The sequence below is a fragment of the Mauremys reevesii genome, linkage group 2 (genome assembly GCF_016161935.1).
Source record: "Mauremys reevesii isolate NIE-2019 linkage group 2, ASM1616193v1, whole genome shotgun sequence".
Lineage (NCBI taxonomy): Eukaryota > Metazoa > Chordata > Testudines > Geoemydidae > Mauremys > Mauremys reevesii.
In genome coordinates this window covers 91722217-91745152 of record NC_052624.1, presented here as the reverse complement: position 1 = coordinate 91745152, position 22936 = coordinate 91722217, and the positions used below count along the sequence as shown (strand labels likewise).

Genomic DNA, 22936 nt, shown 5'->3' with positions numbered 1-22936 from the left:
ACTCCTCACTGCACTGAGTTAATTCCACTGACTCTTCCTGGTGAGGAAGCAAAGCAATGGACCTGTCCACCCCTTTATATCTGTTTTGGAGAGGCCAGTACTGACAGTGGGCTTACATAGTCTTTGTACTGAGAGGGTGGCAAAGGGCATATCATGCTGATCCCTAGCATGGGTGCCTACATTTCTTGCATCTTCCTCCTCCCCTGCACACTTGTGCTTAGACAGGCACAATCTTGCCTTTGCAATACACTCCCAGTTCAAGCCTTCTTGGAGGTAGATCATGCCATTGTTTGTTCATGCTTCATCCCGTTCTACAGGCGTTAATCTACAGAATATACAGAGTAATTTTTTAGACATTTCTATGTGTTTTACGTCTTTATTAGAGTTTTTTCGCTTTCCTAAGTTTTCATATAATTCAGTATCTAAATTAAACTATATCTTTCTTCTGAGATGTTTTTTTCTAGAGTTAAAATGAGCATGCTGTTCATTTTGGCCTAAAGGTAGCTGATGATGTAATAATCTCTTGAACAGTCCATATCCTATCACAACAGATACTTCACCTTGTCACTTTGCAGGGATTAAATGAGACTCCCACTCATTTGTTTCAGTTCTCATAAATAACAGCTTCCTTCCCAAGACTCAGTAAAAGATAATTAATTTCTCTGTACTCAGTCTATTTCTGATTACATGCTGGTTAACACTCTGAGTTATTTCATGAAGCTGTATAAATATATGAGTGCTAGTGCCCAGGGCTGGCCTTATGGATGGTTGATGGGGGCAACTGCCCAGGGTGCCGTGCATCAAGAGTGTCACAATAACAGCCTCCCGCCACCCCCACCCCCACCCTAGTTCCACCCCCCCCCCCCCCAGCCCTGTTCACCTCATAGCCGTGGCCCACCTCCAATTCCAGTCTGCCCCATCCTTTGCGCCGCCTACACGTCTGCCCCCTGCCCAGCTCCACCTCCAGTATAGCTCCTCCCCCATCCCCAGCTCCAGCTCCAGTCCACCCCATCTCCCGCTCTGCCTGCACCTCCGCTTGCCCCCAGCCAAGCTCCACCCCTGCACCCAGCTCCACTTCCCCCAACCCTCCTCTACCTTTAGCCTCACCCAGTGCGCCATTGTAGGTAAGGCCGGCCCTGCTAGGACCTCAAGATTATGTTGTAATAAAATCAAATGTTGCTGACAAGCTGACTTGACAAATCTTAACAAAGGATATAATTCTAGTGTGTGTGCGGGGGTGGGGAGGAGTGTTAATTACCTGAGTCATGTTATCTATTATATTTTCAGTATATCCGTGTGACATAGGATTATGCTCAAACCTAACTGGAACTCCTCCATGTATAACTGTGAGCCAGTTCATCTGAAAATCAACATCAGAGGGATATTTTTTAGCAGTGTAACTCCTTGCATTGAATATAAGTCTACAAATTCTATGTATATACAGCTTTAAAATGAAGTGTATGAATTCATAGAAAATATGATTAGCCTGATTTTCAGATAATTTATGCACCTAATTTACCTGGGACAGTTGCCATGCTTGTGCATGTAGGTCAGTTTTTTTCATGAGAAATTAACTAATTAGACACATCTGAAACTGCCATTTCCCAGTAGTAGAGTTCATTTACAGTGTTTTCACCCTTAACTATTTTAAAACTCTGGACCTATCTGTTTAGACTATTAGCCACCAGAGAGGTGTAGTATTTTATCATTCGCCACAATGGTATGGCTAACCTGAATTCCTTTAAAAATAATACAGCAGAGCCTCGCAAATTAACACTTCAGTAACCTGCATACGCCACAATTAATATGTAAAAAACCAGTGGTTTCTTTACCTACTTTTCTGCCAACATTTAAAAACCAAATGCTTCAGTGAGGTCTCATTGCAAAAACTAAGATTCTTTACTAGACAGTTATGAGAAATATTTAAATCTAAACTGTAACTGAAATTAGTGAAAAGAAGCATTTTCTGATGTGGTATTCAAATTATTTTTTCATGTTTGTTCACACACAGTCTGATGTTTGTATTGACTCCATTGAGTTTGGGATCAGGCCCTTACTTGATTATTTATAAATTGCAAATAAGAAAGGTGCTACTGTAGTTAATGGAGACTTTGGACAGGTCACTGTAGCAAGATTTAAGCAGGGTTGTGAATGACTCTACAGTTTGGAGTCACAGACATTTATTAGAGTGAAATTTGATTCACAGGTATTCATTATCCTTTTATGTTAACTTTTCACAAACAGTCGAGCATTATGGTTGGGATTTTCCAAAGACCCCAAAGAGTTGGATGCCTGATGGGAATTAGGCATCAAAATCTCTTTGGCTTTTAAAAAAAAAATCTTACCCTATAGCTTTATCGGGGCTGGCAGTCGTGAACCTTGAATTGTATGGAGAATTCTCTGAAGTCTTTAGAGAACTTTTTCCCTGTGGTTGCAGGTAGATGGGAGACCTTCATATTTTGCTTGTACAGTGTGGTTTCTGTATGAGTTTTAAGTGAGCTTATCTTCTCCAACAGAATGAAGCTCCTGAAGCTAAGAAAGAGGAATGTTTGCTAGATCTGGACTTCGACCCTTTCAAGCCAGAAGTGGTATCAACAGGAATAACCCTAACCCACTCACCCATGTCTCAGGTATTTCTTTGCTAGAGGTATGCTATACAGGAATAGAGTGTGCTGAATTTGGTAACAAACATCTGCCTCATGAATTAATGAATGATGGATTTACAATTTCTGAAAAATTTGATCTCCCTGAGTTCTCATTAGCCATCCATCTTCCTACTTCAGCAATACCAGTACAGCCTGATGATAGGGTAGGAGAGGAGAGAGAAATGTCAGGCTAACATGAGATTATAGTCAAGGAGAGCAGCCACCTGTAACTGTTGGCTTTGACTCTGACATTATACCTTTTTTCAAACCATAGAATAACTCAGAAAAAATGTTGTAATCTTCCCAAGCCTGCTTTGCTGACAGGTTCTTTTTTTTTAAATCCAGCTATGACTGACTGTGGCTTTGGAGACACTCAGTGTGTTATAGGGGCAGCATACTTCCACAATGCTGTGATGGAGTCTTTGTACGAAGTACAAAATTCGACCTGATTGGCTTTCTTTTTCATAAATCTATTTTAGTTATGACTATAAGAAAAAGAAAAGAAAATGATCTCACATGTTTTCATGTGGGATATTATAGGGAAGAATTATTCTGTACTGTATAACGATCTATGCCATGTTGACCAAAGGTAGCTTCCCTCAGCAGAATTATGGGCGATATAGAAGTTGCTGGCTTTCTGCTGGCTTGACCTAGTGAAGCTGCAATTTTAAGCTTCTGTCTATACTGGTACTAAATAATGTTAATAGAATCCTTTCTAAATATACTTACTGCTAGTCAGGTGATAAGAATTTCTCTGGCCAGCATGGACTTCCCTCTTGTACAGCAGGAAGAGAAACCATGTTAACACACTGCTAGCAAGGACCGCGTTTCAGTGTGATTCTGGCCTGACATGGTTTGTCGACTGTTCAGGAGCTCAACAGTGGTATAGGAGTGAGAAGACAAGCCAGGTGGTTTAGACAATCTAGGTTTTCTGCTGATCTTTCTCTCTGTGAATTAATTTATTTGGTGAGCACGCCTGTTTGTATAATAGATCTGTGGTGATTTCCATTGATACATGTGGGGACAGAAAAACATCACATTATCAGCACTTCAAACTCCAAGTCAGATTTCTCATTGCAGCTTTCAATGTTTAATTATCATGGAGCTTTGTCACATCCTGCTTGTTATTTAATTCCCCTCCCTGTAAGAAATAGAATCCTTGGATTTAGATTTATGCATTCAGTGTTGACAGAAAATGCCAGCTTTTACTCTGCGAGCTCTGCCCTTTCAGCTCCTCATTTAATAATCCTGAATGTGATTAAAGAAATGGGAGAATTAAACACAAAACATGAAACTTTCATAAAAGAGCATTCGAGCGCTGACAGCGTAATGTACAAATTGCAGTAGGTTTTATTTTTGCAATGGATGAAATATTTGCCCACATGAAATATGGAGAGCTATTAAACAGAGACTATGTACATTGTCTGTGTATTCCCACATAGGTGCATAGGAGGCATTCCCTCTCCGCCCCTCCCCCCAATAACATGCAGAAGGGGATTATCTTTTGTGTGGGTGAGACATGGCTCTGTGCCTATCCCCACTTGGAGGATATCTTTGAGGATTACAATTCACTTACAATCCACTATTCTGACTAGATGTAACTGGATGAAATCTGCAATCTCAGTGTTTGGAGAGCCCTGTAATACTGGTGGGAAGGGGGACGCTAAGGATGGAGTTCCCGCTTTAAGTGCATTTTCTGAATTTGTGTTAATTTTACTCCAACTCCTTGTCTTCTAGATCATTCGGTGTTCTTGTTGTGGTTTGTTTTTTCTCTCTCAGTAAACTGCACTGAGGCAGTGTACTGAAGATAAACATAGTCTTCTGTGCAGTGGTTCCCAAATGCCTTCCCAACCTGCCATTTAATTCTCCCACCACACTCCCTCAACTGCAAACAGACCCTGAACAGTGCCCCATCTGCTCTCCTCTCTGCCCCTACCTCCTTTCCATCTCTGTAACCCTCATTCCACAAGTGCCTTGGACTATTCTCCCTTTGCCTACCCCACTCTTCCAGCAGTAACTTCCCACCTCACAGTCCAGACCACCCTCTGTGTTCTGTCCCTTCTCTCCACAGTAATTATTACACATGCACCCCACAAGCACCTAGTCTCTATCACCCCCAGCTAATAAACCCAGACAGAGAAACATTCTGATCTTCATTCTGAGTCCTGCTGGTATCCTGTCTCCCAGAGCATGCAGTCCCTACACACATCCCAGCTGTCAAATCTCCATATCACCCACAAGTGCCTGATTTTAACATCTTAAATCCACCTTTTCCTCAGATGGGAATGAGATAATATCCCTTAGAGTTAATGTTACTTTAACTTCTTTTGACAGTTGGTATTTTGCATCTGAACAGTCAAGCTAATGCTATTTGAGTGTGTTTACAGATACCTCCATCAGCCTAAGAGAGACCGCTATTGTGGAATTTAATTCTTGTGCTTTTTAAAATAGTAGAATTGGGGGAAATAGTTCTGCTGAAATGCCAGAGTTGTGTTACCTTCACATCGTGGACTTTTAAGGATTGGGAAAGATTATTACATTGTGGGGGAGGACAGGGCTGGCTTTAGCAAGTGCAGGGCCCAATTTGAACAGTTTCAATGGGGCCCCAACAGGGATGACTAAAAAAAAAAACCACACATAAAAAAACACGTGGGGCTTGTACTCACCGGGTGGCGCTCCTAGTCTTCGGAGGTGGGTCCTTCATTCGCTCCAGGTCTTTGACGACACTGAAGCACCTGCTGCTGAAGTGCTGCCGAAGACCTGGAGCGAGTGAAGGACCTGCCGCCGAAGTGCTACCGAAGACCTGGAGCGCCACCGGGTGAGTAAAAATTAAAAACGAGCCTCTAGCCAGGAAAGGGATTCTCGGCCATTTCCCCCCCTTGGCGGCCCTGACCCTAACCCTAGCTCCAAGTCCCCTACCCATAGGAACCCGAACCCTAGGGCGGGGTGCCCTACCCATAGGAACCCTAACCCTAGGGCGGGGTGCCCTACCCATAGGAACCCTAACCCTAGCTCCAAGTGCCCTACCCTTAGGAACCCTAACCCTAGGGCGGGAAGCCATACTCATAGAAACCCTAACCCTAGATCTAAGTGCCCTACACTGAGGAACCCGAACCCTAGGGCGGGGTGCCCTACCCATAGGAACCCTAACCCTAGGGCGGGGTGCCCTACCCATAGGAACCCTAACCCTAGCTCCAAGTGCCCTACCCTTAGGAACCCTAACCCTAGTGCGGAAAGCCCTACCCATAGGAACCCTAACCCTAGTTCCAAGTGCCCTACCCTTAGGGACCCTAACACTAGGATGGGGCACCCTACCCATAGGAACCCTAACCCTAGCTCCAAATGCCCTACCTATAGGAACCCAAACCCTAGGACGGGGTGCCCTACCCATAGGAACCCTAACCCTAGCTCCAACTGCCCTACCCATAGGAACCCTAACCCTAGGGCGGGGTGCCCTACCCATAAGAACCCTAACCCTAGCTCCAAGTGCCCTACCCTTAGGATCACTAAACCTAGGGTGGGGCGCCCTACTCTTAGGAACCCTAACCCTAGCTCCAAGAGCCCTACCCATAGGAACCCTAACCCTAGCTCCAAGTGCCCTACCCTTAGGAACACTAACCCTAGTTCCAAGTGCCCTACCCTTAGGAACCCTAACCCTGGGGCGGGTAGCCCTACCCATAGGAACCCTAACCCTAGCTCCAAGTCACCTACCCTTAGGAATCCTAACCCTAGGGCGGGGAGCCCTACTCATAGGAACCCTAACCCTAGCTCTAAGTGCCCTACCCTTAGGAGACCTAACACTAGGGCGGAAAGCCCTAACGATACGATCCCTAACCATAGCTCCAAGTGCCCTACCCTTAGGAATCCTAACACTAGGGCGGGGAGCCCTACTCATAGGAATCCTAACCCTAGCTCCAAGTGCCCTACCCTTAGGAACCCTAACCCTGGGGCGGGTAGCCCTACCCATAGGAACCCTAACCCTAGCTCCAAGTCCCCTACCCTTAGGAGACCTAACCCTAGGGTGGGAAGCCCTACCCATAGGAACCCTAACCCTAGCCCCAAGTGCCCTACCCTTAGGAACCCTAACCCTAGGGCGGGGTGCCTTACCCTTTGGAACCCTAACGCTAGCTCCAAGTGCCCTACCCTTAGGAACCCTAACCCTAGATCCAAGTGCCCTAACCTTAGGAACCCTATCCCTAGCTCAAACTGCCCTACCCTTAGAAATCCTAACCCTAGGGCAGGAAGCCCTACCCATAGGAACACGAACATTAGGGCGTGGTGCCCTACCCATAGGAACCCTAACCCAAGCTCCAAGTGCCGTACCCTTAGGAACCCTAACCCTATGGTGGGAAACCCTACCCATACGAACCCTAACCCTAGCTCCAAGTGCCCTATCCTTAGAAACCCTAACCCTAGGGCGCGGAGCCCTACCCATAGAAACCCTAACCCTAGCTCCATGTGCCCTACCCTTAACTCAGCGGTAGAGTGCCGTACCCTTAGGAACCCTAACCCTAGCTCCAAGTGCCCTACCCATAGGAACCCGAACCCTAGGGCAGGGAGTCCTGCCCATAGGAACCCTAACCCTAGCTCTAAGTGCCCTACCCTTAGGAACCATAACCCTAGTGGGGGTGCCCTACCCTTAAGAACCCTAACTCAGCGGTGGAGTGCCCTACCCATAGGAACCCTAACCCTGGGGGGGTGCCCTACCCTTATGAACCCTAACTCAGCGGTGGAGTGCCATACCCTTAGAAACCCTAACCCTAGCTCGAAGTGCCCTACCCTTTGGAACCCTAACCCTAGGGCGGGGTGCCCTACCCATAGGAACCCTAACCCTAGTTCCAAGTGCCCTACCCTTAGGAACCCTAACATTAGGACAGGGCGCCCTACCCATAGGAACCCTAACCCTAGCTCCAAATGCCCTACCTATAGGAACCCTAACCATAGGGCGGGGTGCCCTACCCATAGAAACCCTAACCCTAGCTCCAACTGCCCTACCCATAGGAACCCTAACCCTAGCTCCAACTGCCCTACCCATAGGAACCCTAACCCTAGGGCGGGGTGCCCTACCCATAAGAACCCTAACCCTAGCTCCAAGTGCCCTACCCTTAGGATCACTAAACCTAGGGTGGGGCGCCCTACTCTTAGGAACCCTAACCTTAGGGCGGGGCGCCCTACCCATAGGAACCCTAATTGTAGCTCCAAGTTCCCTACCCTTAGGAACCCTAACACTAGGGCGGGTAGCCCTACCCATAGGAGCCCTAACCCTATCTCCAAGTACCCTACCCATTGGAACCCCAATCCTAGCTCCAAGTGCCCTACGCTGAGGAACCCTAACCCTAGGGCGGGTAGCCCGGACCAAAGGAACCCTAAACTCAGCTCCAAGTACCCTACCCATAGGAACCATAACCCTAGCTCCAAGTCCCCTACCCTTAGGAACCCTAACCCTAGCTCCAAGTGCCCTAACCTTAGGAACCCTAACCCTAGGCGGCGACCTACCCTAGGAACCCTAACCCTAGCTCCAACTGCCCTACCAATAGGAACCTGAACCCTCGGGCGGGGTGCCCTACCCAGATGAACCATAACCCTAGCTCGAAGTGCCCTACCCTTTGGAACCCTAACCCTAGGGCGGGTAGCCCTACCCATAGGAACCCTAACACTAGCTCCAATTACCCTACCCTATAGGAAACCTAACCCTAAGGCGGGGCGCCCTACCCATAGGAACCCTAACTGTAGCTCCAAGTTCCCTACCCATAGGAACCCTAACACTAGGGCGGGAAGCCATATCCATAGAAACCCTAACCCTAGCTCTAAGTGCCCTACCCTTAGGAACCATAACCCTAGGGAGGGTGCCCTACCCTTAGGAACCCTAACTCAGCGGTGGAGTGCCCTACCCAGATGAACCATAACCCTAGCTCGAAGTGCCCTACCCTTTGGAACCCTAACCCTAGGGCGGGGTGCCCTACCCATAGGAACCCTAACCCTAGTTCCAAGTGCCCTACCCTTAGGAACCCTAACACTAGGACAGGGCGCCCTACCCATAGGAACCCTAACCCTAGCTCCAAATGCCCTACCTATAGGAACCTTAACCCTAGGGCGGGGTGCCCTACCCATAGGAACCCTAACCCTAGCTCCAACTGCCCTACCCATAGGAACCCTAACCCTAGGGCGGGGTGCCCTACCCGTAAGAACCCTAACCCTAGCTCCAAGTGCCCTACCCTTAGGATCACTAAACCTAGGGTGGGGCGCCCTACTCTTAGGAACCCTAACCCTAGGGCGGGAAGCCATACTCATAGAAACCCTAACCCTAGATCTAAGTGCCCTACCCTTAGGAACCCTAACACTAGGGTGGGTAGCCCTACCCATACGAGCCCTAACCCTAGCTCCAAGTACCCTACCCATTGGAACCCCAATCCTAGCTCCAAGTGCCCTACACTGAGGAACCCTAACCCTAGGGCGGGTAGCCCGGACCAAAGGAACCCTAAACTCATCTCCAAGTACCCTACCCATAGGAACCCTAACCCTAGCTCCAAGTCCCCTACCCTTAGGAACCCTAACCCTAGCTCCAAGTGCCCTACCAATAGGAACCCAAACCCTCGGGCGGGGTGCCCTACCCAGATGAACCATAATCCTAGCTCGAAGTGTCCTACCCTTTGGAACCCTAACCCTAAGGCGGGGCGCCCTACCCATAGGAACCCTAATTGTAGCTCCAAGTTCCCTACCCATAGGAACCCTAACACTAGGGCGGGTAGCCCTACCCATAGGAGCCCTAACCCTATCTCCAAGTACCCTACCCATTGGAACCCCAATCCTAGCTACAAGTGCCCTACACTGAGGAACCCTAACCCTAGGGCGGGTAGCCCGGACCAAAGGAACCCTAAACTCAGCTCCAAGTACCCTACCCATAGGAACCCTAACCCTAGCTCCAAGTCCCCTACCCTTAGGAACCCTAACCCTAGCTCCAAGTGCCCTACCAATAGGAACCCGAACCCTCGGGCGGGGTGCCCTACCTAGATGAACCATAACCCTAGCTCGAAGTGCCCTACCCTTAGAAACCCTAACCCTAGGGCGGGGCGACCTACCCTTAGGAACCCTAACCCTAGCTCCAAGTGCCCTACCCATAGGAACCCGAACCTTAGGGCAGGGAGTCCTGCCCATAGGAACCCTAACCCTAGCTCTAAGTGCCCTACCCTTAGGAACCATAACCCTAGTGGGGGTGCCCTACCCTTAAGAACCCTAACTCAGCGGTGGAGTGCCCTACCCATAGGAACCCTAACCCTGGGGGGGTGCTCTACCCTTATGAACCCTAACTCAGCGGTGGAGTGCCATACCCTTAGAAACCCTAACCCTAGCTCGAAGTGCCCTACCCTTTGGAACCCTAACCCTAGGGCGGGGTGCCCTACCCATAGGAACCCTAACCCTAGTTCCAAGTGCCCTACCCTTAGGAACCCTAACATTAGGACAGGGCGCCCTACCCATAGGAACCCTAACCCTAGCTCCAAATGCCCTACCCTTAGGAACCCTAACCCTAGGGCGGGGTGCCCTACCCATAGGAACCCTAACCCTAGCTCCAACTGCCCTACCCATAGGAACCCTAACCCTAGGGCGGGGTGCCCTACCCATAAGAACCCTAACCCTAGCTCCAAGTGCCCTACCCTTAGGATCACTAAACCTAGGGTGGGGCGCCCTACTCTTAGGAACCCTAACCTTAGGGCGGGGCGCCCTACCCATAGGAACCCTAATTGTAGCTCCAAGTTCCCTACCCATAGGAACCCTAACACTAGGGCGGGTAGCCCTACCCATAGGAGCCCTAACCCTATCTCCAAGTACCCTACCCATTGGAACCCCAATCCTAGCTCCAAGTGCCCTACGCTGAGGAACCCTAACCCTAGGGCGGGTAGCCCGGACCAAAGGAACCCTAAACTCAGCTCCAAGTACCCTACCCATAGGAACCCTAACCCTAGCTCCAAGTCCCCTACCCTTAGGAACCCTAACCCTAGCTCCAAGTGCCCTATCCTTAGAAACCCTAACCCTAGGGCGGGGCGACCTACCCTTAGGAACCCTAACCCTAGCTCCAAGTGCCCTACCAATAGGAACCTGAACCCTCGGGCGGGGTGCCCTACCCAGATGAACCATAACCCTAGCTCGAAGTGCCCTACCCTTTGGAACCCTAACCCTAGGGCGGGTAGCCCTACCCATAGGAACCCTAACACTAGCTCCAATTACCCTACCCTATAGGAAACCTAACCCTAAGGCGGGGCGCCCTACCCATAGGAACCCTAACTGTAGCTCCAAGTTCCCTACCCATAGGAACCCTAACACTAGGGCGGGAAGCCATATCCATAGAAACCCTAACCCTAGCTCTAAGTGCCCTACCCTTAGGAACCATAACCCTAGGGAGGGTGCCCTACCCTTAGGAAACCTAACTCAGCGGTGGAGTGCTCTACCCAGATGAACCATAACCCTAGCTCGAAGTGCCCTACCCTTTGGAACCCTAACCCTAGGGCGGGGTGCCCTACCCATAGGAACCCTAACCCTAGTTCCAAGTGCCCTACCCTTAGGAACCCTAACACTAGGACAGGGCGCCCTACCATAGGAACCCTAACCCTAGCTCCAAATGCCCTACCTATAGGAACCCTAACCCTAGGGCGGGGTGCCCTACCCATAGGAACCCTAACCCTAGCTCCAACTGCCCTACCCATAGGAACCCTAACCCTAGGGCGGGGTGCCCTACCCGTAAGAACCCTAACCCTAGCTCCAAGTGCCCTACCCTTAGGATCACTAAACCTAGGGTGGGGCGCCCTACTCTTAGGAACCCTAACCCTAGGGCGGGAAGCCATACTCATAGAAACCCTCACCCTAGATCTAAGTGCCCTACCCTTAGGAACCCTAACACTAGGGTGGGTAGCCCTACCCATACGAGCCCTAACCCTAGCTCCAAGTACCCTACCCATTGGAACCCCAATCCTAGCTCCAAGTGCCCTACACTGAGGAACCCTAACCCTAGGGCGGGTAGCCCGGACCAAAGGAACCCTAAACTCAGCTCCAAGTACCCTACCCATAGGAACCCTAACCCTAGCTCCAAGTCCCCTACCCTTAGGAACCCTAACCCTAGCTCCAAGTGCCCTATCCTTAGAAACCCTAACCCTAGGGCGGGGCGACCTACCCTTAGGAACCCTAACCCTAGCTCCAAGTGCCCTACCAATAGGAACCCAAACCCTCGGGCGGGGTGCCCTACCCAGATGAACCATAATCCTAGCTCGAAGTGTCCTACCCTTTGGAACCCTAACCCTAAGGCGGGGCGCCCTACCCATAGGAACCCTAATTGTAGCTCCAAGTTCCCTACCCATAGGAACCCTAACACTAGGGCGGGTAGCCCTACCCATAGGAGCCCTAACCCTATCTCCAAGTACCCTACCCATTGGAACCCCAATCCTAGCTACAAGTGCCCTACACTGAGGAACCCTAACCCTAGGGCGGGTAGCCCGGACCAAAGGAACCCTAAACTCAGCTCCAAGTACCCTACCCATAGGAACCCTAAACCTAGCTCCAAGTCCCCTACCCTTAGGAACCCTAACCCTAGCTCCAAGTGCCCTATCCTTAGAAACCCTAACCCTAGGGCGGGGCGACCTACCCTTAGGAACCCTAACCCTAGCTCCAAGTGCCCTACCAATAGGAACCCGAACCCTCGGGCGGGGTGCCCTACCTAGATGAACCATAACCCTAGCTCGAAGTGCCCTACCCTTTGGAACCCTAACCCTAGGGCAGGTAGCCCTACCCATAGGAACCCTAACACTAGCTCCAATTACCCTACCCTATAGGAAACCTAACCCTAAGGCGGGGCACCCTACCCATAGGAACCCTAACTGTAGCTCCAAGTTCCCTACCCATAGGAACCCTAACACTAGGGCGGGAAGCCATATCCATAGAAATGCTAACCCTAGCTCTAAGTGCCCTACCCTTAGGAACCATAACCCTAGGGAGGGTGCCCTACCCTTAGGAACCCTAACTCAGCGGTGGAGTGCCGTACCCTTAGGAACCCTAACCCTAGCTCCAAGTGCCCTACCCATAGGAACCCGAACCCTAGGGCGGGGAGTCCTGCCCATAGGAACCCTAACCCTAGCTCTAAGTGCCCTACCCTTAGGAACCATAACCCTAGGGGGGTGCCCTACCCTTAGGAACCCTAACTCAGCGGTGGAGTGCCCTACCCAGATGAACCATAACCCTAGCTCGAAGTGCCCTACCCTTTGGAACCCTAACCCTAGGGCGGGTAGCCCTACCCATAGGAACCCTAACACTAGGGCGGGGCGCCGTACCCACAGGAACCCTAACACTAGGGCAGGAAGCCATATCCATAGAAACCCTAACCCTAGCTCCAAGTACCCTACCCTATAGGAAACCTAACCCTAAGGCGGGGAGCCCTACCCATAGGAACTCTAATGGTAGCTCCAAATTCCCTACCCATAGGAACCCTAACCCTAGCTCCGGGTGCCCGACCCATAAAAACCCTAACACTAGGGCGGGAAGCCATATCCATAGAAACCCTAACCCTAGCTCCAAATGCCCTACCCATAGGAACCCGAACCCTAGGGCGGGGAGTCCTTCCCATAGGATCCCTAACCCTAGCTACAAGTGCCCAACCCTTAGGAACCCTAACTCTACGGTGGGAAGCCCTACCCATAGGAACCATAACCCTTGCTCCAAGTTCCCTACCCTTAGGAATCCTAACCCTATGGCGGGGTGCCCTATCCATAGAAACGCTAACCCTAGCTTCAAGTGTCCTGCCCTTAGGAACGCTAACCCTAGCTCCAAGTGCCCTACCTTTAGGAACCCTAACCCTAGGGCAGGAAGCACAACCCATAGGAACCCTAACCCTAGCTCCAAGTTCCCTACCCTTAGGAATCCTAACCCTAGCTCCAAGTACCCTACCCTATAGGAAACCTAACCCTAAGGCGGGGCGCCCTACCCATAGGAACCCTAACCGTAGCTCCAAGTGCCCTCCCCAGAGGAACCCTAACCTTAGGGCACGGTGCCCTACCCATAGGAAGCCTAACCCTTGGGCGGGGTGCCCTACCCATTCTAACCCTAGCTCCAAGTGCCCTACCCATAGGAACCCTAACCCTAGCTCCAAGTGCCCTACCCATAGGAACCCTAACCCTAGCTCCAGGTGCCCTACCCATAGGAACCCTAACCCCAGGGCGGGGCACCCTACCCATAGGAACCCTAAGCCTAGCTCCAAGTGCCCTACTCTTTGGAATCCTTACGCTAAGGCGAGGCGCCCTACCCATAGGAACCCTAACCCTAGCTCCAAGTGCCCTACCCTTAGGAACCCTAACCCTAGTGTGGGGAGCCCAACCCATAGGAACCCTAATCCTAGCTCCAAGTGCCCTACTTATAGGAACTCTAACCCTAGGGCAGGGCGCCCTACCCATAGGAACCCTAACCCTGACTGTCTTTAGCAAGTGTGAGGCCAGATTCGAAGAGTTTCAACGGGGTCCCAGCAGGGATGAGTGGAAAAAAAAAAGTATAAAAAAAGACGTGGGTCTTGTACTCACCGGGCCGTGCTCATAGTCTTTGGAAGCAGGTACTTCACTCGCTCCAGGTCTTCGACGGCACTGAAGGACCTGCCGAAGACCCGAAGCGCCGCCGGGTTCATAAAAATTAAAAAGGAGCCTCTAGCCAGGGAAGGGATTCTTGGCCTCTTGCCCCCCCTGGCGGCCCTGCCACTGGGCGTGGGGCCTTCTTAGGCGCACGGCCCAATTCGGGGGAATTGGTGGAATTGGCCTAAAGCCGGCCCTGTGGGAGGAGAGATAAAGGGATGCAAAGAAATTTTCCCAAACACCGCTATTGTCACTAACAAAAAAGCCACAACTCAAAACAGGGTTTCTAATGGAAATACTGGTAGCTACTTAATGGTAGTACTAACATCAGACACCAGCATGTGATGCACCCCTCCAACTTTGACTTTACAATTATTTCTCATTCACATATGAATGTACCACTCAAGTCAGTGGGACTTTCAGCGTCAATAGGTCTGATCATTTCCTTGAGGAAAGGTTGCAGAACTGGGCCCATAATTTTTCAGGAAAGTATTGACAGTTAGCTAATAGGCTATTAAGATGCATGCGGATAATTATCAATTGGGATATGTCCGGAAAAGAAATACTTATCTGGGAATAAACTAATTGAGAACTGGATGATGATGTTCATCCACAGTAAAGCTGGGTACTGAAGTAATTGATTTTGATTTATGAAAAGGGGTTTGTAGTCATAAAAAATTGAAGTAGTTCATTACATAAGTTGCAGACTTGCTTCAGGCCTTCATAAAATTTAGGGTGCAGGCATTTAGCAAGACAGGAAGGCAAATGCAATATGCTCCATCCTCGAAGTTAGGCAAATATTTAGTAGCAGTTCTCAAAACAGTTTTTGATTTTTTTTTGGTAGTTGTGTTTTTAATTTGTCACCTCTTTGAAGCATAAGTTTTGTCTGTTGTAAAGTGTCCCAGCCACCCTTTGAGACCAATGAAGACCCTTTGGATGTGGGGGAATATTAATGTCAGGACTAAATTTAGCTTTCTTTCATCCATCTGTCTGTCCATCCATCTCTGGCCCTTCTGCTTATGGTGAGAACGTTCAGAACGTAAACCAATTGCGAGGGTTAAAAGTTTGTCACTTGATTTCACCTAAAGCTATAGATTTTTCCTGGGTTGCTACAACAGCCACATAAGATTATTCTTTAAGGTCTTTGGGAGCCATGGCCACATATCCCTTGATCTTTTGAAAGGAATCTTTAATAGGTGTGGGAGGTAGAGACACCCATCCTGCCTCTGATGTTCTAAAGTCACTACAAGCTTTCTCCCTGCTGTGCCATGCAACTAGGTTGGCCCTTCTTCTGATAAGCCACTAACTTTTATCATCTCTATTCACAAGGAAGAATATTTTAATAGATTCAGAGATATAGAAATCCAGTGTGCTGAGAAAGGGATTGAGAGCAAGAGACTCCCACATTCTATTCCTGGTTTTGTTACTATTTCCCTCTAATGCATTGGTCAAGTCACAATCTTTCTGCTTTTATTTCCCCATCTGTAAAATAAAACAATACGTCCCTGACTTGCACAGGGATTGTGAAAAGGGAAAGCCAGATCTCTGGCTTATATGAGCAACTGTCCCTTGCAAAACTCATGTACCTATTAATGACTATGTTGATGATCCAAGTAGCTGGCCTCCATTTCTGAACATAAGAATGGCCATACTGGGTCAGACCAAAGGTCCATATAGCCCAGTATCCTGTCTTCCGACAGTGGCCAATGCCCGGTGTCTCAGAGGGAATGAACAGAACAGGAAATCATCAGGTGATCCATCCCCAGTCGTCCACTCCCAGCTTTGGCAAACAGAGGCCAGGGACACTCAGAGTGTGGGGTTGCATCCCTGCCTACCCTGCTTATAGCCATTGGTGTAGCTATCCTCCATACCTGAAGTTTTCCATGCATGCCAGTCATATGCATAGTGGTGTGATCTCACTGAACCAAGTGCAGTTTTGTTGCAGTAGGAACTACCACAACCCTCCATTTGCCCTCCCTCAGCCCCAAAAATATACTAAGGCTGTGCTTAAGCACCGGGTATAGTTACAGCACTATGCAGATAAGTTGTAACATATAGTGTATAAACAATATTTTCAACAATATCTTTTTCCCCCTTTTTCCAGACATTGCCCTGGGATTTATGGACGGTAAGATTAATATTTATCATTGCGTATTGTGATGTTTCTGTGCCTCTGATTCTGTAGCACTCTAGAGGATTTGTAATCATTTTCACATAAGGCAAAATGAAGCATTTATAGAGAATGCCAAAATATTTTAAAGTATGTGAAGCCCACCTAACACCATTAGGACCGAATGGGAAAAAAATGGCTTTATTATTTGGACAACAAAAAACAAAGAGCTACAGTCATCCAGGTTAATAGGATTCTTCTACTTGTGACATTTTTTGGCTTTAAAATTGCCATGCTGATGATTCAGGGTCCAATAAAGTCATTTTTACCAAGGTAATTTAAAGTGATTTATTGTGCTTATTAGTGCAAACAACAAATTGCAGTATATTAACAAGGTTTTATGACCTTTATCATCTAGCTCATATACCACAAATCTTTCTGGGGGGTTAATTTAAAAGGAAATAGGATCTAAAGCCAGATCTACCATAGCCCTATAGCCAAATTAATCAGCCAAAATCTTATTTTAATAATGTACATTTATGACATTGGTGCAGCCACTGCTCCACTCCCAAGAGCTGTTGCTCATCCCATCCCGAGTACCGTATAAAGTCATTAGGGAATGTTATTTGGGAGTCCCCTTGAAGATGCACATAGAGGGTTTCTGACATGTATAAAGAAGGTTTGGCTGTTCTTAACTGATAGCCAAAATAAGACTTCCCTATCTAAATGCCTACATGTAAAACAATATGATGCAAAGCCATAATCCAGGTCAGAAAGCTTTACAGTAGGGATCTGATCTAAAGCCCGTTGAAGTCAATAAGTTTTGAACGAGGTCCTAGACGGTCTGTTTTGGAAAGAGCCTAGATATGTTCCCAGCAGACCATTTATGGTCACATCATGCTGGAGGTGGAGTTGTTTCCCTCTTGGGATGAAATTAACTCCCGGATTTAAATGATTTAAAGTGAACCTTCTCTCTAAATCCTGCATTACCTGCTGAACAGATGTATCATATGCAGGGGATTCATGTGTACAATTCTTCCTCACCCATCCCATGTAAAGCACAGGGAGACAAAAGTAAATGGTCTAGAACATCAGCCAGTGTCAATTAGCATAGTTGGTTTCCCTGGAGCTGCACTTATTTATATGAGCTGAGCATCTGGCCTTACATCTTTTCCCTACATCCCTGCTGTGTTAGTTTTCCCCAGCACTCCTGAGGATTCCATTTGTTTGCCCTGCAGCAGCAGCAGTAATAGACCCCAGAAAGTTTTGCCTCGTGTCCACCGCTTCAGACACAACATGCAAAACCTCCTGGATGCATTACAGGCCAGCAGGGAAACCAAACTGGGTTTTGGAGCTCTGGGGCCAGAAATAGGGTATCTGGTCACAGAGGTGGAAGGCAATTTTATATGAAGGGAAGGAGACACTCAGCTTCTGGGCAGTGCTAATGAAGAAGAGATGTTTATATTGAGGAATTGTACTGAGGGTTCTCTCAGTCAAGCTGATTACAGCTATTTTCTGCTTTTATTTTCATGTATTTAATAGCTATTGGAGGGTGGTAATGGATGCTACTGGACACCTGTTTTCAGATGTCTGAGGTTGTATTTCCTTTGAACTTCCTTTCAATAGACACCTAATTTTTTATTTTTCAAAATTCAGGGGTGGAGAGAGAATTGATATTTAAATACAGTAAATTTAAAAGTAACAGTGGACATACCATCAGCTGGTATTTAGAAAATCAGCCACTGCTATAGAAAATGCAGTTGCTCTTTCTCCCGTCTCCTGCTGCTGAATCAGGTATAATGATGTGCAGGAAGAAGAGGGCTCATTTTCATGAGCTTTCTTCCTACTTTGTGTCAAGTTCTGGCTGTCTAGACCACCTGAGGAACCAAAGAACTCTAATCTGTGACCTTGTGCAGACTTAAGTAGCGCAGAAATCTGTGGATCTTTTCTGTTGACTCAAGGCCTTAAGTAGGAAAATTTTACAGCCATGTTGCATGAATAGATAGCACGTGTGATGCTTTTATGATGCTCATCTCTGCTTCTTAGGGAGAATTAATCAAAGTCCAGAAGAAAAATTAAGGTTTCATTTACACATACTAGTTAGAATTTAATTTTTTACTTTTAATTTCAAAGCCAGTGTAAATGCCATGAGAACCTCTTGAAGTTATAACACTGAATGAATAGTAGATGTTTTATGTAAGTCTGCTTATCTCACATTTTTCCTTTGTAGCTTGTCAATATTTTTCTTTTTATAGCTAATTCTAGTTCTCTCCACTCCTGTTAAAACAAGTAACAAGCTTGACAAGGGCTTCGCTGTTAAATAATTTGGATCAGGCATTTCACAAGCTTTATTATGTTGTGAACTTCCTCTTAACAGATAAACTGAGCCAGATTCACCTTTGCCCTGCGCTTTGTGTAGTCTTTTGTACCAGTGCAAAGTGTTTGTAAATAGCTGGCATTTTAATTTGGCAGCATTTTACACCCATTTGGCACTGATGCAAATGTCTATGCAAGGTGGATGGTAACAGAGAATCAGACCTATTTTACAGTAAGGCCCCTGCCAGGGAGTTGTGTAAAGGGACTTAGTGTAAATGACATCAGACCCATTGTCAGTCTCTCTAGTATTACTTTGTCTCTCTAGTATCCTGGGACCAACACAGCTACAATTACACTGCATAGACCAGACCTATTGTCTTTTGGATCACTTCCCATCCCATTCATGATCACGCAGAGCAATCTCCCTTTCTGTTGGTGATGGAATGAGATCCTTGGGACAAGCACAGAAATTACTTACATGGGACAACAATGTTAGAAAACTATTTAATATACATCTAGCTACTAATGTGAGTTAGCAGCTGGAAACATGGAAGAGAGCCAGCACCATGTGATCAGCCAGCTCCATAACCATTGGTAATCCATATGGCACTGAAAAAAAACAAAACAACAGTTTAGATAAACCACAGGGTTTAGTGTTACATTTGTTTATTTATATGGTTTTCTTCCATACAGACAAGCAGTGAACTGGTGCAGCCGGTAAGCAAACCTCCTGAACCTCTGACTGTTTTAGATTCATCTTTTAATCAGTGTGATGTAATATAGTTCTTTCTTTCATCTATCAATACCATTCTTTAGATTGCTAGCTATTGTCTCCAAATATTACAAGCCACATAACTTTTCCTTAAACTGATTTACTTATTTTGCATTCTTTATCTTTAAACTAAAATTACTATAGTATAATATGAATTTTGTGTTGTCTCATCAAGTCCGCCGTTCTCTTTTTCATCTTGTTCTTTTCTTTGCTTTTCTGCTTGCCTAAAGCCTGATTCTTCAAAAAGTCTTTCCCTGTGTAACCTGGTCATGGAGGAAACCCCAAACAATGGGTCAACAGAAGATATTAACAGATCCCAAACTGATCTAGGTTCACTCAACTGGGGCCTAGAACTTAGCACAGCCAGTGTCAGCCAGGAGATCACTGCAGGTGGTTCTTTGCCTTTCCCTGAGGCAGAGGAAACCTCAAGAGAATCCACTGGTACATTGTCTGCTAGTGTTTGGCCTGCTGTAGGTGAGCAGGAGGATCATGCACCAGGGTCATCTTCTATAGATGAAAATCAGAGGACTTCACTGAAGGCACATTCAGATGCTAGAAATATCCCATGCAAAGATTTGGAGACTGATCAGCCTTTAGCGAATGAATCCAGTTGTGAGATGCTTATCATTGGAACTAATAGCTTATTGGATGAATCCCCATATGATGTGGAAAAGGCAGAGGAGAAGAAGCAGGAGGAAGAAGAGTCTGTGTGGGCAGGTGTGGAGCCATGTGAAAAGGTAGAGACCAGAGCTGTTAACTTCAAGGAGATAAAACATGCAAAGGAGTTTGAAGAGACAGATTATGAAAATAAAGAACACAGTGAAGTAGAACCTCTTAAGGGCTTAGCAAAACGAGACCATGAAATCCTAGAAAACACTGAGATAGAAACTGTGTGGGAGTCAGAATATAATAATGGGCATACTGAGACAACTGTTGACAATTGCCTTGAGGAAACTGGCCTGGAAAATCATGGGCAAATAAAATTTAAAGGGGTAAATGTCATTCAAGAGAGAGATGAAATAGTTCCTGGAAGTTTGAGTACAGGGTTGGAAGATGGGGCTAACATAGCAGAGAACACATGTAAGCATGTAGAATGTGCTGATGTTGAACCTGAGAATTTCTTAGATAACTTGAATCGTGACCATGAAACAGAGTGTTCGGATGACTTAGACCATGCTGGCAGTGTTATTGGAGGGAGGACAGCCAGGGAGTGCATAAATGTTATGGGACATGTTTTCCTAGATGTTACAGACCACTCTGAAAAGGACACTGCAGATGATGGAAAGGTTCTGTGTGATGCTGAATTATTCAGTGCAGAAGAGTCTGTTAAAGAAACTGAAGACAATAGCTTCAGCACCCTCCAAAATGGTAGTGCTGCTGATGAAGGTCACGCTGACTTTATACCCTTTGAAAAAGAATTGGCACTGCAGCCCGAGTCAGCTGACAAAGCTAATGCAAAGTGCAGTGATTCTGGTTTAGATAATGTGGAAGTTCCATTGGTAGTTAGGGCAGCACTTGCAGTGACCGAAGACCATAGTAGTAACATTAGTGTCCCTGGAGGAGCCTTGGAAACAGATCCCTGGCTGGCAAACTGGGATCCCACAGTTAATAATGATCCCTGGGGGTTTTCTAGTCTGTCTGATGGCCAAACAAATGGATTTGATAACTGGCCCTTTTCCTCTAAGCAACAAGACTCAGAGGAAAGTAATATGGAAAACACTTGGCCAAGCTTTAGTGATAAATGGTCTACCCAAGACTTGGGAAGTATAGATCATAGCTGGGGAGATATGGGTGTAACCACAAACAATAAAAATCAGGAGGTATCTTTAAAACAAGGCTCATCTGGGGAGCAGGCAAGCATTAGCACCTCTGGACCAAGCAAGGAGATAGCTAGACCCTTGGTTCTGTTTCAAGTGGGAAATTCCAGAAACGCTAGCACCGAGAGTTCAACTAGTCCCAAAGACAATGAGACCAACAACTCAGATTTATCTGAAGATGAAATTGCTAACCGGAGATATGGATTATTGTACCAGGAAATTGAGGCTGATAAAGAAGAGGTACCTACCCCAGTGTGTAGCATAGTCTAGAAAAAGAGTTCCTTAGGTTGTACTTAACCCTGTGTTTTATAAACAGTCCATTTACATGTTCCCCCTGCCTCCTCTAAACCCCTTGCTAATCTTGGTGAAAATTTTTCATGCAACTCTCCAAAATGTGATGCAGCTCTAAACCATCAAAGCCCATTTTTGTATTTTATATTTTCTAAAAAAAAAATACACCCACAGTCTTTTCAAAATCCTAAGAGCAATCATTCTGTCTTTTTTAGCCTATTAAAATGTTACCAAGTAGCTTCTCTCACTGTCTTGCCCTTCATCTTTTTTATTTTATTTTATATTATTTTTGGTGTATTTTTGGCATTTTTTTAAATTTTCAACTAAGAAAATTATTCTCTGAGTTAATAAACTAATTATATTTGCTCTGCTTTCCACTTCTATTAGGCATCCAGCAGCACATTTAATGGATTCACACAGGTAAGAAATAAACATGTTTGAGAGATTTTCTGTGTTGTCAAGAGTGGACAAGGACTGGCCTTAAGCTTTGCGGGTCTCAAACTGCCAGAAGCGTAAGGAGCAGAGGACAATACCAGACCATGAGTTACCCCTTCCGTTCCCAAACATCATACATAATGGGCATATTCATGTTGATATACCCAAGTTATCTTTAATCTAGCCAGCTTGGGTTTCAGCATAGGGACTAGGGACGGAATGGCTAGGCAGCAGTTCTGCAGAAAAGGACTTAGGGGTTACAGTGGACGAGAAGCTGGATATGAGTCAACAGTGTGCCCTGGTTACCAAGAAGGCTAATGGCATTTTGGGCTGTATAAGTAGGGGCATTGCCAGCAGATCGAGGGACGTGATCATTCCCCTCTATTCGACATTGGTGAGGTCTCATCTGGAGTACTGTGTCCAGTTTAGGGCCCCACACTACAAGAAGGATGTGGAAAAATTGGAAAGAGTCCAGTGGAGGGCAACAAAAATGATTAGGTGCTGGAGCACATGACTTATGAGGAGAGGCTGAGGGAACCGGGATTGTTTAGTCTGCAGAAGAGAAGAATGAGGGGGGATTTGATAGCTGCTTTCAACTACTTGAAAGGGGGTTCCAAAGAGGATGGATTTAGACTGTTCTCAGTGGTAGCAGATGACAGAACAAGGAGTAATGGTCTCAAGTTGCAGTGGGGCAGGTTTAGGTTGGATACTAGGAAAAACTTTTTCACTAGGAGGGTGGTGAAGCACTGGAATGGGTTACCTAGGGAGGTGGTGGAATCTCCTTCCTTAGAGGTTTTTAAGATCAGGCTTGACAAAGCCCTGGCTGGGATGATTTAGTTGGGGATTGGTCCTGCTTTGAGCAGGGGATTGGACTAGATGACTTCCTGATGTCCCTTCCAACCCATATATTCTATGATAGGCTGACCCCATGAGTAATTAACCAGGGTTTTGGG

The 22936-nt window shown here is 47.0% G+C and overlaps 1 protein-coding gene across 6 annotated transcripts in view; it reads left to right on the top strand.

The window, feature by feature from the left end:
• Positions 1-22936, top strand: part of AMPH (amphiphysin) — a 212523-nt gene that overhangs the window by 155850 nt on the left and 33737 nt on the right. For all 6 annotated transcript variants that reach the window (XM_039524651.1, XM_039524650.1, XM_039524656.1 and 3 more), the window contains 4 exons: positions 2517-2630; positions 16347-16370; positions 19362-19385; positions 21936-21968. In XM_039524651.1, the coding sequence (XP_039380585.1) occupies positions 2517-2630; positions 16347-16370; positions 19362-19385; positions 21936-21968 (195 nt within the window). The remainder of the gene's footprint in view (positions 1-2516; positions 2631-16346; positions 16371-19361; positions 19386-21935; positions 21969-22936) is intronic.